At 39.8% G+C, this 15,343-nt stretch overlaps 1 protein-coding gene and 1 pseudogene across 6 annotated transcripts in view; one reads left to right on the plus strand and one right to left on the minus strand.

Annotated features, from left to right (window-relative positions):
- Positions 1-15,343, plus strand: part of FAM168B (family with sequence similarity 168 member B) — a 67,073-nt gene that overhangs the window by 27,264 nt on the left and 24,466 nt on the right. For 5 of the 6 annotated variants that reach the window (XM_016215779.2, XM_087814387.1, XM_016215780.2 and 2 more), the window contains one exon: positions 5,302-5,385. The exons of the other annotated variant lie outside the window; for it this stretch is intronic. In XM_016215779.2, coding sequence (XP_016071265.1) covers positions 5,302-5,385 — 84 coding nt within the window. The remainder of the gene's footprint in view (positions 1-5,301; positions 5,386-15,343) is intronic. 6 annotated transcript variants of the gene reach the window in all.
- Positions 7,183-7,313, minus strand: LOC148093742 (U4 spliceosomal RNA; annotated as a pseudogene).

Below are 15,343 nucleotides of genomic sequence, written 5' to 3' on the forward strand. Positions count from 1 at the left end.
TTATCAATTTTAAATTACACTAATATATATAGAAAGCTTTTCTGTGAAATTAAACTTTTTGTATATACTTAATTTTAATTACACAAATGTGTCTATATAAGTAAAAACTGGTAAACTAATTTGTCAATTTTTTAGCATAGGCATTCTTAAAATCTACTTTATTATATAATGGACCTTTGTCATTAATGGGTACCCCCTCCCCCATATTATTCTGTTATATTGAGGTTTTACTGTATTCCTATTTTATTTTTCTTATTTTTTACCTTTCCTCCTCCTTTTTTCCTTCTTCTTCTTCCTTCCCTCCTCCCCTCCCCCTCCTCCTCCTTCTCCCTTCTCCTCCTCCTCCTTCTCTTCCTTCTCCTTCTCCTCCTCCTCCTCCTCCTCCTCCTCTTCCTCCTCCTCCTCCTTCTTCTTCTTCCTTCTTCTCCTTCTTCCCCCCTCCTCCTTTTCCTTTTCTTCCTCCTCCTCCTCCTCCTGCTCCTCCTCCTTCTTCCTTCTCCTTCTCCTCCTCCTTTCTTCTTTCTTCATTCTTCTTCTTCTCCTTAATATTTCTTGTAAAACTAGTTAAGTGGTGATGAACTCTTTTAGCTTTTTCTTGTCTGGGAGGCTTGTTATCCGTCTTTTGATTCTAAATGATAGCCTTGCTGGGAAGAGTGATCATGGTAGTAGATCCCCCCTTTTTATCTCTGAATATTTCATGCCAAGCACTTCTGGCCTGCAAAGTTTCTGTTGAAAATCAGCTGACAATCTTATGGGAGCTCCTTCATAGGTAACTAACTGCTTTTCTCTTGTTCCTTTTAAGATTTTCTTTTGTCTTTAACCTTTGACATTTTGATTATGATGCATCTTGGTGAGAGCCTCTTTGATTTCATCTTTTTTGGGTCTCTCTATGTTTCTTAGACTTGTATGTCTCTTTTTTTCACCAAGTTAGGAAATTTTTAGACGTTATTTCTTCAAAAAGGTTTTTAATTTCTTGCTCGCTCTCTTCTTCTTCTGTAACCCCTATGGTGTGAGTGTTGTCATGCCTGATGTTCCCAGAGGCTCCTTAAACTGTCCCTTTTTTTGGATTCTTTTTTCTTTATGCTCTTCTGATTGGATGTTTTCTGCTACCTTATCTTCAAATCACTAATTTGACCCTCTATCTAATATGTTGATTTCCTCTAATGTATTCTTCATTTATAACTAGCTCTTTTGTATGTTTTCTGTCTCTATTTTTATGTTTCCTCTTTGTTGAAGTTCTCACTGAGATCATTGAGCATCTTTAGAACCAGTGTTGAAGCCTGCATCTGGCAGATTGCTTGTCTCCATTTTGTTTAGTTTTTTTCTGCAGTTTTGTTTTGTTCTTTCATTTGGGACATGTTTCTTTGTGTCCTTATTTTAGCTGCCTCTCTGTGTTTGTTTCTATGTATTAGGTAGATCTGTTATGTCTCCCAGCCTTGGTAGGGTGGCCTCATGTAGTAGGTGTCTTTTTGGCCCCAGTGGCTCAGTCTCTCTGGTCATCTGAGTCAGGTGCTCCAGAGATGTCCCTTGTGTGAATGACCTCTGCCCACTTGTTGAGTTGAGCCTTGATTGCTGTTGGCAAGCGTTGATCCTTACTCTGATTGGTTGTGAGGATTGTCCATGACTACAGTCAAGGAGCTGTTGTGTAGGGGTTGACCCTATGTAGCAGGATTCACTTTAGTGAGTCATTGGTACTTGCCTAGTCTGTTCTTTGAGTGTGTCATTTGTTGAGGTGGTGGGTGGTGCTCTGGTATGTCTGAAGCTGGCCGCCAGGTGTGTTGGTTCTGGGGCCTTTTGGGAGGTGTAGGCGAAGGTCAGCTGCTGCTTGTGCCCTGCCTGGGGCCACTTTGTATGAGCTACAAAGTCATCTGCAGATGGTTGCCACTTGCACTGGGTGTGGAAATGCCTGTGAGGAACTAAGCTGCGAACTAAAGCCAACTGGTGCTAGTGCCAGGCTTGGGGCTGCTCAGCAAGAGGTACAAGGCACCCCAAGGCTAGATGCTGCTTATTTGGTGTTTGTAAACCTTTGAAAGATTTTAGGAAAGTCTACAGCATAAGCCAAGATGGCAGTTAGTATAGAAAAGCCATTAGAAGCAGCTTGATTGGGCCTGTAAGTTGGGTGTGACAGTCTCAGGGAATCATCAAGGAGTGGAGTACAGTATTAGCCAGGTTGATGGTGACTCAGATATGGCACCTGCCTGTGGGCTCTGTGGGGAGAGGGCTCAGCAAAGGAACAGTGAAGGGGCTCTGCCAGAACTTCTGTTTGGGAGAAAGATGCCCCTGCAGCCTTCCAGCCCTCACCCTGATGCCAGACAATTCATTTCCTCCCCATACGTCCCTGTGCTTTTCAAGCTGCTGCTCCAGCCCTGGAGCTCAGAATAAGTAAGTCCAAGTAAGTTCCTTTGCGAGCTCTTTAAGAGGAACCCTGGGACTTTAGGAGTCCTCTGTCTCACTCAGCCATAATCTAAAAATGATTTTTATAGCCAAAAATTATGAGGACTTTCCCTCTGGCACCGGAACGCTGTGCTCAGGAAGCCTTATGTGGGCCTGGGACACCCCACCACCACCACTCTTCAGCGAGGACCTCCACAGCCGAGATTTTTATGACACACATGGTTGTGGAACCAGTGTGTTCTGCTTCTCTGCCCCTTTACCAGTCTTGATGTGGCTTCTGTATATCCTTAGTTATAGGACTTCTGTTCAACTAAATCTCAAGTGGTTCTCACTGATGCTTGTTCTGTAGTTTAGTTGTAATTTTAATTTTAATGTGGTTGTGGGAGGAGGCAAGTGCAGTGTTTACCTATCAGCCGTCTTGACTAGAAGCCCATCTGTGTGTTTTTTTATGTACACACTTGTCATTAGATTTAGGGCCTATCTGGGTAATCCATGATGATCTTATCTCTAGATCCTTATATCCGTGAAGACCCTGTTTCCAAATAAGGTAGTCTTTACTAGTTCCAGGGGTTTGATGTGATTTATTTATTTTAATTTTTTGTATTTTTCTTGTTTAGTGCTCATAGAGCTTCTTGACTCTTGTGGACTGATTTTTTCCAGCAGTAACAGTATCTCTTCAAATATTTTTTCTGCCCCTTTCTCTCTGTCCTGGAACTCCATTTATAAGTATATTAGGTCATTTCACTTTGTCTTATGTCTCTTACATCCTTTTTGATTTTCCTTTTCTGTGTGTGTGTCTGTCTATGGGTTTTAATATAGATAATTTTGTTCTTATCTGCTTTCATTTTGCTAATTCTGCTTATTCTGCTCATGTATTGAATCAAGTTTTTTTATTGATTCCATTTTCTGTTTTCTTTAACATACTACTCACAGTTATTTATTTTAAAGACCTTGTTGGCTTACTGCTGTCCCTGGATCACTTGTGGATCTGTTTCTGTTGTCAGTTTATCTTTTCTTCTGTTTTTAGCCATATGGTCCTGTTTCTTGGGATGCTTAGTGTTTTAACATTGAATGTAATACACAGTGTATTAAAAGTCATAGGTAGCCCGGCCAGACGTGGCTCAGCGGTTGAGCGTCAACCTAGGATCCAGGAGATCGTGGTTCGATTCCTGGTCAGGGCACATGCCCAGGTTGTGGGCTCAATCCCCAGTCAGAGGCGTGCAGGAGGCAGCCAGTCAATGATGACTCTCTCATCACTGATGTTTCTTTCCCTCCCTCCCTCCCTCCCTCCCTCCCTCCCTCCCTCCCTCCCTCCCTCCCTCCCCCCTCCCCCCCCTCCCTCCCTCCCCCTTCCTTTCTCTGAAATCAATAAAGATATATTAAAAAAAAAAAGTCAGTTGATTTCTTCTTTTGTTAGGCAGATAGCATCTTTTTTTCCAATGATTGACAAAAATTGTATATGTCTAGTTTGTACGTTTTATAAAGCTGTTTGTGATGATTTAATATATGTGTACATTGTGAAATGATTACTGTTGAGTATCTCCAAATACCATCACATTGGGGTTAGGGTGTCAACATACAATTTTGAAGGGAACACAAATATTTAGTCCATGTCATGCCCCTAGGCCAACTGCATCCATATATTCTAATTTCTTCTTTGTTACACAAAAGGTGGTACATACTTAGATGGAATTAGAAATGCAGACATTTTAGGGGAGGATGACACTTTTGAAAGGTCTAGTGGGGAAGAAGCAGAATTGGGTAGGGGAGCCTCAGGATTGTGATACAAATTTGCCGAAGTCTTAGCCAACTCAACAGGAGCTCTGGGGCAAGGATTGGCAGTGAGAGGAAGCCCTCATTAGGCCAAAGTGGCCCCGGAAGTTGCTGCTGCTGGACACTGTTGACCCACATACTCCTTATGGCTGAACCACAGGTCCTTTTCTGGAATGGAGATGTAGGTGTTGTTCACTTTGTTTTGTCATCTTAATGCATTCTAGGAACCATTCCAAATCAGTTCACAGAGGTTACTTTGTTCTTTTTATATTTTACATACTACTGCTGCATAATTCTTCATCTGCCAATGGCAAGGATTTTGACTATAATAATAAGTCTTATTTGCTGTTTCTTTTGTGTTCACATGAATTATTAGGCTGTGGTTTAGTTTTATGAAGGATTCCTCGTTTGTATTAATAAATCTAAGGTTGCTTCCAAGTAGATTATGAGATTGGCTTTTTCTCAGTTCCGTGTGTCTTTGGTCCCAGTTAGAGCCCCTTCAGCACACAGTGCTCTTAGCAGTCTTAAATTATGGGATTAGAATCTAGAATAAAACTGCCACAGTATTGGCAGTTTTTGACTTATATTTGGATGTGTATTTGTTTTTTTCGTTTTTGATATTTTGATTCTTAGTTTGTCAAATTTTTTCAGTTGTTGAATGTTGTAAGCATTTTTTATAAAATGTTTTTTTTTATTTTTAGAGAGAAAGGGAAAGGGAGAGAGAGAGAGACATTGCTGTGAGAGAGACACAGCAATCGGTTGCCTCCCGCATGCACCCCAACCTTGGATGAAATTCACAGCTTGGCCATGTGCCCTGACTGAGAATCGAACCGGTGACCCTTCGGTGCACAAGATAACGCTCTACCAGCTGAGCCACACCAGCCAGGGCAAAAGTTGTAAGCATATACTCATAGGCTTAAAAGACATAATTAGAATTGTGACTCATAATAATTCTGAGGAAAGGAGACAACTAGAGACAAACTGTTCAGCCTATATAACACTGTTGGGCTCCTTAAGTCAGTCATGAGTTCTGATGAAGGAGATAAGAAGACTGTGTATGTGGGAACCCTGGTTGTAAAATCATGTTACTCCTTCAGGTGATGACATCAGATTGTTCTGTGTGTTTTTCTCTAGCGGGTTTCCCCATGGGCTATGCAGCAGCAGCTCCTGCCTACTCCCCCAACATGTACCCTGGAGCAAATCCTACCTTCCAAACAGGTATGCATGTTTTATGTACTGGGTCGCAAAAGTGCTTTTTCCATGTAGCTGGGGGAGAATGTAAGGTGGGTGGATTTTGAGAGGAGTGGTTATAGAATTAAGATTTGGGGTTGATTTCTTGGTTCATAAGATTAGTCTTGTTGATAAGGGCAATCAAAACTGAATTATTCTTGCATGTAAAGCTTTAGATATCGTATTTCTGATGTCCTTCCACAACACAGATCTTCATTCTAAATATAGGTTGTTACAGGTAAATAGTTGTGCCAGAACGTGTATTTATGAAATAGAATTGATTACAAGAAATTAAAGATCATCATGCTATTTCCATGTTGCTAACATTTTTAGATATTTCTTTTAAGATCATTTAGCACTTTGTTTATAGTGTTAAAAGAAAGTCTTATTTTTTATGTAAGTTTTCTATATAGTTTTCAAAGAATAATAATTGTTGTTGTTGAGTTTTTGTTTGGTTTTTTTTTTTTGGTTTTTAACTCTTATTTTCTACCCATGAGAATTTTTTACATTTTAGAAATTACTGATGAAGTTGGAATTGGTTTAGGTATGAACCTTGTAAAGATAGCATATTTAGTGAAATTTTCCTCTGCAAGCCCGCAATATGGTGTTGGCTCATTCCAGGCTTTATTCACTGAGACTAGACTTTGTGAATCTGCTGCGGCAATGGTGGCCCATGCTCTGACTAGAAGGCTTGGCCTCACTGGTCCACCGAGCACTTCTTTGTCCTTTGGAACTCCTAGCCTCACGCAGTTAACTTTGACAGAAGAGAAGACAGCAATAGTGTCCTTTTCCTGAATTCTTCCTATTTTGTTAATCATAAAATTCTTCCTTCTATCCATCTCTTTGCTTTTCATTTCCACTCTGACCACGTTTGTTCAGCCTGTAGTTCACACTCAGAGATGGCTGCTGCTTTACCAAATGATTTTCGTTTTTTGCTTTTGCCCAACTTTTATTCACCCTTTCTCTCCTACCTGAACTAGAGTACCTGCTACTTTGCAGCTGTCTTTTGGTGTTTGTTATGGAATATTCCTTCCCTGGGGTCAACAGTATTATGTTCTGTATTTTTCACCATATATTTAGGCCAAATAGCACCATCCATTTCCTTATATAAAACATCTCACCTTGTTTAACTTTTTTAAACAGTTCTCTTGAGGTATAAATGGCATATAGTAAATTACACATACTTAAAGTATATAGTTTGATAACTTATGATCTAATATATACCACCCTTACAATTGAAAGTGAGCATATCTTTTGCCCATAAAAGCTTTCTGCTGCCCCTTTGTAATCTCACCTAGGCTCCGGGAAATCACTGACCTGTTTTCTCTCATTATAGATCATTTGTATTTTCTAAAATTTTATATTAATGAATCATATGGAATGTACTATTTTTTGGAGTGGGCATGGCTTTGAAGGGGGGACTGGCTTCTTTTAGCACAATTATTTTGACACATATGTTGAAGTGTATATCAGTAGTTTATTATTTCTTTTTATTGTTGGGTGGTCCATTGTATGGACATCCACGATTTGCTTATTTATGCACCAGCGATGGACATTTGAATTGTTTGCAGCTTTTGGCTGTTACAGATGAAACTTCTATGAACATTTATATCCAAGTCTTTGGACATATGCTTTCATTTTCTTAAGTAAATACAAAGGAGAGGAATAGCTGGTTTTTAAAGCCAGGGGTATGTTTAACTTTGTAAGAAATTGCCAAACTATCTTCCTAAGTGTTTGCGCTATTTTATGTTCCTACAAGCAGTGAGTTTCCATTCCTAACCTTGTTAACACTTGATATGGTCATGGTTTTTAATTTGAGCCATCTTAGTATAGTGATATTTCTTTTTTATTTTTATTAGCAATAATCACGCCTCAGATAAACCTCATTGGCTACAATACTGCCACTGCACGAAGCTTCATTGTAGTTTTAATTTGAGCTTATCTAATGACTGATCATGTTGAATATCTTTTCACATGCTTATTTGCCATTTTTATGTCTTAACTGTTTGTGTACATCTTTTAGTTCTTTTTCTGGCGATTTCTCCTGTTCTTTTGTTTGGGACATGTTTCTTTGTCTCCTCATTTTGGCTGCCTTCCTGTGTTTATATCTATGTATTAGGTAGATCTGCTGTGTCTCCCAGTGTTGGCAGAGTGGTCTTATGTAATAGGTATCCTGTGGGACCCAATGGCTCAGTTTCTCCGATCACCTGAGCCAAGTGCTCCAGGATTGTCTCTTGTGTGGGTTATGTGTGTCCTCCTATTGTGGTTGAGCCTTGGTTGCTATTGGAATGTCAGGTGGGATTGATTCTCAGGCAATTGATTATGAGGGTTGGCTGAACCAGTGTTCGAACTGCTGTGTGGAGGTTGACCCCATGAAGTGGGACTTTGGAGCTAACTGGGTTGTTTTCTGAAGCCAGCCACAGGGTGTGTTGGTTCTGGGGCCTCTAAGGAGGGGCTGGGGTGCATACCCAGGTCAGCCACTGCCTGTGACCAGCCTGGTGAAAACTAAAAAGTGATCTGTGATTGGTAGCTGCTTTGCTAGGCCTGGAGTTATGTGGGAGAGGCCACACTGTGAACTATGATCAGCTTCTACCAGTACCAGGCCAGAGGCTGGTCAGCAAAAAGGTGCTTTGAGACCTGCTGCTGCTAGTACCTGCTGGCTGCCTGTAAGGCTCACTGAACAAGCCTCAGGCAGCAGGCCAGTTGGGTGAGGTGAGTTGGGTGAGGTAGGGTTTCAGATTCACCAAGATGAGGTGCGTGGGTGTTCACCAGGTTAATGCAGATTCAGAATTGGTGCCAGTGCATAGCCCAAGGACACTCTTCAAAAGGTACAGGGCACTGAGGCCATTCACAAACACTGCCTGCCTGGGTCCTGTGGACTTCTGAGAGTTTTAAGAAAGACTGCAATGCAGGCTGAGGACGGCTGCCTGCCTTTGGCCACCTGCAAGCTGGGTGGGGGCATGGGCTCAGGGAGTCACCAGGGTGGAGCAAGTAATGTTCACCAGATTGATGCAGATTCAGATTTGGCCCATGTGGTGGTAGGTTCAACAACCAGAAAGATGGCACCCACCTGTCTGCTGTACAGGAGGAGGGCTCAACAAAGGGACAGTGGCAGCTGTCCTTTCAGCCCTCTTCCAAAGCCACACAACTCAGTTTCTCCCTGTATGTCTCTAGCACCCCCTAAGCTGCTGTTCTTTTGTTGGAGCCTAGGGTAAGTGCCTGTTGAGTGACTGAGTCTGTGTGTGGGCCCTTTGAGATGCCTGGGTTTACACCAGCCTTTTGTTTCATGTGGTTGGATGGAATCCCTGCCAATTTGCAGAGCCAGATGTGAGGGCTCTCTTCCCGGCACTGGTGCTCCAGGCTGGGGAGCCTGGTGTGGGATTGAGACCCCTCGCTTTTAAGTGGGGACTTCTGCAGCTGAGATATCCCTCCCAGTTCTCAACTGCCAGACTTGGCTTTGGGGCCAGCCCTTTTCGTATCTCCTTCCCTCCTATCGTTCTTGATATGGCTTATATATTTCCTTAGTTACAGGACTTCTGTTTAGCTAGTGTTCAAATGGTTCTCCCTGTTGATTGTTCTGTAATTTAGTTGTAATTTTTATGTGGTCATGGGAAGAGGTTAGCACAGTGTTTACCTACTCCTCCATCTTGACCAGAACCCGCCCATTGGTACATAATTTTAAAAAGATGAAGATGTTGCTAAGAGTGATTAAATAGCTTCCTTGGTTGCTACTGTGCATTACTGGATAGAGGATTAATAAGGTAAACTTTTGGAGAACAATTTGGCAATGTATTAGAAAGAAGCTTAAAAATGAGTCCTTTTGCCCAGCCGGATGTGGCTCAGCGGTTGAGCGTCAACCTAGGATCCAGGTGATTGGGGTTTGATTCCTGGTCAGGGCACATGCCCGGGTTGCAGGCTCGATCCCCAGTCGGGGGCATGCAGGAGGCAGCCGATCAATGACTCTCATCATTGATGTTTCTCTCTCTCTCTCTCCCTCTGCTTTCCTCTCTCTGAAATCAATAAAAGATATATATTTTTTTAAAGTGAGTCCTTTTGACTCACTTCTAGGAATGTATCCTAAAAGAATAATCAAATATGCAAACATTAATGTACAAGTGCAGATTTATCTAATAACAAAGTAATATTTTAATTAAACTGTTGGTTTATTTCACAGTGTTTAACTGGTCTTACTACTTCTTTATGAAGGATCTTTAATAAGTAAAAGGCTTTACAGCACACCCCCTTTTTTTAAACCCTGGAATTAGGTACATGAAGTAAGACCTCAGGTTTATTTAAAAGTTAAGCTTCACATGGCAGCCACATAGGAGAGAAAAGCGTTAGAATGTTAACAGGTTGTGAGGTCATGGAATCTATCCCTCTCTTGCTTAAATTAAAAGTTTACATGCAAATAATTTGAAGATTTCTTCCCATTCTTGTTATTGTAACCATGTGAGCATTATGCAGTGTTGTGAATATATGGCTATTCTGCAACTACTTTTCCCTTCCTGGACCTGGAATCCTTGATTAAATTTCTGTAACCATATGATTAATTATATTAATAATACGAGTATTATTATAACCCAGGTATGGGGAACTCTTCTCAGTATTTTATGTCACATGAGGGTTCTTTTTGTATGTTTTATTTTATTGGTGACCTCTTTTGAAGCCCCCTCTCTTGCTCTAATCTGGACTGCTTGTCCTCTTGGCCTTACCCTCGGTGGTTGTTCTTTATCACCCCAAAGCATTCTTTTGCCTTTCCCTTCTATTTGATTCCTGTCTTTCTCAGTTTACTCTTTGGTTTTAGTGGAGGATTTCCTTCAGTAATCTGCCAAGAGAGTATGAAAGAGTCACAATTTTGATATTTTTCATGTCTGAAAACAATTTATTGTGCACTCATACTTAATAAACAGTTTGTCTGGATATAGACTTTGAGGCCAGAAATTATTTCCACCCAGAATTTTGAGAGCATTCCTTCACTGCTTTGCAGCTTCCATTGTTACTGCTGATTGCTGATGCTTGATTGTAACCTTTGGTTTCTCTTTGGTGCTCTGTGATATTTTTGCCTTCAGTGTTCTGAATTTTCATGATGCTGTGCTCAGCACAGCTCTTTCCTTCTCACACTTTGTATCTTAATTTTCCAAATTTTTCTAAGTAAATATCTTTTATACTCAGAAAACTATATATATATAATCTGTGTCTTATGCAGTACTGTTGGAAAAAATGATCCATTCAAATATTAAAAGCTCTGGCACCTCACAGTTAGCAGCCTAAGAACTCATGAGTTCTTCCCTGAGAGGAAGTCAGCTACATTTTGGTGAGTAAAAGGAGAAAGGTTCTAATTATTTTGTTGTCTATGTTGCATTGGTAGGGATTGTCTTTTTAGGGAAGGAGAACCTGGAAAGCTATTACTGTTTTTGAAAGGCCTAGCAATTTATATATTTGGTTTTGTATTGTTAATGGTTGGCAAGCCTAAAAATTATTTCAGAGAGGTAGTGTCTAGTTTGGATAAATGAGTTGTGTATGTGTATATGTATGTATTTTAAGTTTGTAAGGTTCTTCTTGAGACTTTCTGGTGTGATACAATGGATCTAGTGCTATATAAAAGAAAAAAGGAAGGTACCTGACACACACTTAGTATTTTTTTTTTAATTTTACTGATTGATTTTAGAGAGAGTGAGGAAGGGAGAGAGAGGGAAACATCGATTTGTTGTTCCACTTATTTCTGCATTCATTGGTTGATTCTTATATGTGCCCTAACTGGGCATCACACCTACAACCTTGGTGAATCGAGTCAACGCTCTAACCAACTGAGCTGCCAGGCCAGGGCACACTTATTCTTTAATTGACTGGGAGACATGCTTGCTTTCCTTGAATGTGAATAGAGTAATGTAATATTCATGCCTGTACAAAAATAAGTAAATAATCTGGTGATTATTAGGACATAGCTCTCCGTTATAAGAATAAGCAGTTTATTTTGTTCATTAGAGTCTACATATAAGTGAGATCATGTGATATTTGTCTTTCTCTGACTGGCTTATTTCACATAGCAGGATACTTTCCAGGTCCCTCCTTGCTGTCTCAAAGGGTACGTGATCTTTCTTTGTTACAGCTGTATAGTATTCCACTATGTAAATGTCCCACAGCTTTTTTATCCACTCACCTACTGATAGAAACTTGGGCTGTTTCCAGATCTTAGCTATTGTAAATTGTGCTGCTATGAACGTAGGGATGCGTATATTCTTTCTGAGTGGTGTTTTGGTATTCCCAGGAGTGGGATTACTGGTTCAAATGGCAGTTCCATATTAAATTTTTTGAGGAAACTCCACACTGTTTTCCACAGTGGTTGTAGCAGTCTGCATTCCCACCAGCAGTGTACTAGGGTTCCTTTTTCTCCACATCCTTTCCAGTGCTTGTTGTTTGCTGATTTATTGATGGTAGCCATTCTGGCAGGTGTGAGGTGGTACCTCATTGTGGTTTTAATTTGCATCTCTTTGACGATTGGTGACATTGAACATTTTTCATGTTTCCTTGCCATTTGTATGTCCTCTTTGGAGAAGTGCTTATTCAAGTCTTTTGCCCATTTTTTAATTGGGTGGTTTGTCTTTTGTTGAGTTGTATGAGTATTTTATGTATTTTGCAAATTAACCCCTTATCAGATATATCATTAGCACATATATTCTCCCATACAGTGGGATCACTTTTCATTTTGATTCTGTTTTCTTTTGTTGTGCAGCAGCTTTTTAGTTTGATGTAGTCCCGTTGTTTATTTTTTCCTTTGTTTCTCTTGCCCTAGGTGATGTATCTGTGAAAATTATGTTAACTTGTGTGTTATTTTGCTGCCTACATTTTTCTTCTAGGATTTTTATGGTTTCACGACTTCCATTTAAGTCTTTTATCCATTTTGACTTTATTCTTGGGTATGGTGTAAGTTGGTGGATGTGATTCTCAAGTTTTAAGTCTAGCATATGTTCTCAAAATATTACATAATAGTGGGCAGTTCTGTGTATAATTTGATTATATGAGTTTTATAAAGAATCGATAACCTTTTGATTTGGTGTGAATTTACTGACTATTGGGAGGATGCAAACTAGTGGAAATAATGAAAAGAAATGGATTAAGCCAAGTAGTGGGAACCACATTTGGTAGTGTCCTTCTATAAATTAATCCAGTGATACCTTGCTGCAAGGTGAATGAAGAAGGGGAGGGTGGCTTAAGAAAAAGGGAGCTATCTAGACACAGTCTTCTCCTTCATTGACAAGGTTCCTTTTCTTGAGGCAACTTGAATCCTGCTTTTGCCAGCCAAGACTGAGTCAATGCTACTCTATTGGTGGTCTGTTTACCTGTGATTTTTTCCTGAAGTCAGTACCTTGTCAAGAGAGCCAGACCTTACCTGATCAGCTCTGTGTCAGGTCCTGGATCTAAGCATGAATAGCCTTTTCTGGTGCCATACTTCCATCACCATGACTGGTTACTAGTCTGCGCACCATGCACCAACATCTCATTTCCTCCTCTGATCTACCCAGTCACTTATGGGAAAATAGGAGCTGTCACAACCTTCTCCTGGGAATATCAGTGTGTGGTTAGAAATTGATGGCTTTCACATTACCTTTTTCTTTATAATTAAAGAAGATGTTTTACAACTATATTATGGTATAATTGGCATACAAGAAAATGTACATATTTAAAGCTTCAATTTGATAAGTTTTAATATCCACAAAACCATCACTTTTGTTTTTCATCCCCTTAAAGTCTAGAAGATGAGCAAATAGAGAGGCACATTTTTAACTGCTCCTGTCTTTAAAATTTTGCAAATCCTAACTGAAAACTGAGCTCCCTTTTAGCTAAGCAACTAATATTAAAATTTGATGTATTCAAATTTTGGCATTTTTTTACTTACACTTAACATAGCAATTAATAAATTTCAGAATAATAAAGGAACAGACTGACTAATCTCAGGTGGGTGGGTAGGTGGAAGGAGATTGACCAAAGAATTTATATGGATAGCCCCTGGACACAGACAATGGTGTGGTGAAGGCCTGGGGTGGACAGGGCATCGGCAGGTGTGGGGTAGAAGAGGTTAATGGGGGGAAAAAGAGGGCATCTGAAATACTTCCAACAATAAAGATAAAATTTTTTCAAAAGAATAATATAGGAAAACCTGGGAAGGTCTTTTCTCTCTCTAGTCAGAAATTAATTGAGCTTGGGAGATACCTGATTTGGGCAAAGGAGTCAGGACTCGATGCAGCCAGATCTGAGTTTGAGTACCTCCTCTGCTACTTAGGACTGTGTGAACTTTTCAAGGGTTAGAATCTTTATCACTGTCTTCATCATGAATGCCATGAAAGGTGTTCTGAAGAGTAAATGAGAGAACATGGCATTCAGGTCTTAACATAGGCACACAAAGTACAGTTCTAAGAATGACTTGCCCCCTTAGGGGAAAGGGATTTCTTTCAAAGGATCATTTAAAACTGCTACATATCCTGGGAGTCATTCATTCTCTTTCTCTTTTTTAAATTAAAAACAGAATATAGATACACTGTTCAACACAATCAAGTAGTGTAACTTAAAATTTTTTAGTTTTAATTCTTTTATATTCAGCTCATTTTTTAATATAATTTATGCATAAATTAAGTGTTCAGTTGGATGAATTTTAAGAATTATACATACTCATGTAATCACCACCTAAAAGAAAATATCGAACACTTTCATCATCCCAGAAACTTTCCTTTTACCCTCTCCAAATCATTCCCTCCTTCTGATTTTTCCTTTTGATACCGAGTAGTTTTTATATGGATGTATCATAATTTATCCACCCTCCTGTTGATGAACATGTGGATTATATCTCTCATTTTTTGGCTATTATGAATAACACTGGGGAACATATTTTCAAGTCCCACTGTGCATGTATGTTTTCATTTTTCTAAGGAAACTACCTGGGAGTGAATTGCTGGGTTCTGTGTGAAGTATATCAGTAGCTTTATGAAAAGTTGTGCTGACACTCCCATGGACTGTGTGAGCACTTCACCATATCAACTCTTCTAGTGAATAAGAAATGGTATCTCAGACATTTTAGAAAGCAGTTTTATTGAGGTATAATTTACATATATTAAAAGTCACTCTTTTAAGTGTGTACAGTTTGTTGTGTTTAGGCAGATGTATAACACCACCCCAGTCAAGTAACTTCATTCCCCTGGGAGGTTCCCTCATGCCCTCTGGCCCCTGGGAACCACAAATCTGTTTCCTAATCTGTGTAGATGAGAGATTCAGATTAGTGAACTCAGACAATGTGTATTATTTTGTCTGGCTTCTTTTGTATATTATCATTTTTTTGAGATTTATCTCATGTTGTATGTATTAGCAGTTTTATCCCTTTGGTTGCTGAGTAGTATTTCTTTGTGTGGAAGTACCCCAATTACTGGCAGACATTTAGTCATTATGAATAAAGCTGCTATGGCTATAGCACTTCAGAGATACTCGCTTACCCTCCCAGGAGAATAAACCCCTATTCTCTGTTGAGATGAGGGGGCCAGGAAAGGGATCCAGGCATCTCACTCCTTAACAGATAGACTCAGCCACTTTTCCATATCATAGCCCTTAATCAGCTCCTGGAAACAAGTGCTAACAGCTGCTAGATCTTGGGGAGGGGGCTATCCTGGTGTCAGGTTGCTTCTTGACCCTCTTCACTGCTGGCTGAGAGTGTATCTTTTGAGTCTGCTAAAATCATTTTGCACTTCTGCTTTTTAGATTACAAATATTTAGGTTCCAAATGTTATCTTATCTACAATTCTTGATCTGCATGGCTTTGTTTTTATTTATTTATTTATTAATCTCCTTTATTGTCATTTTGGGTGAGGACAGAGGCAACCTGTGTTCAACCTGCTCTATTAACCAGAAATCTTTTTACCTAAGCTCTGGTGTTTCACCAATATCTCCCTTTGTTTTTACA

Source organism: Miniopterus natalensis, chromosome 2, assembly GCF_054644295.1.
Source record: "Miniopterus natalensis isolate mMinNat1 chromosome 2, mMinNat1.hap1, whole genome shotgun sequence".
NCBI classification, from domain to species: domain Eukaryota; kingdom Metazoa; phylum Chordata; class Mammalia; order Chiroptera; family Miniopteridae; genus Miniopterus; species Miniopterus natalensis.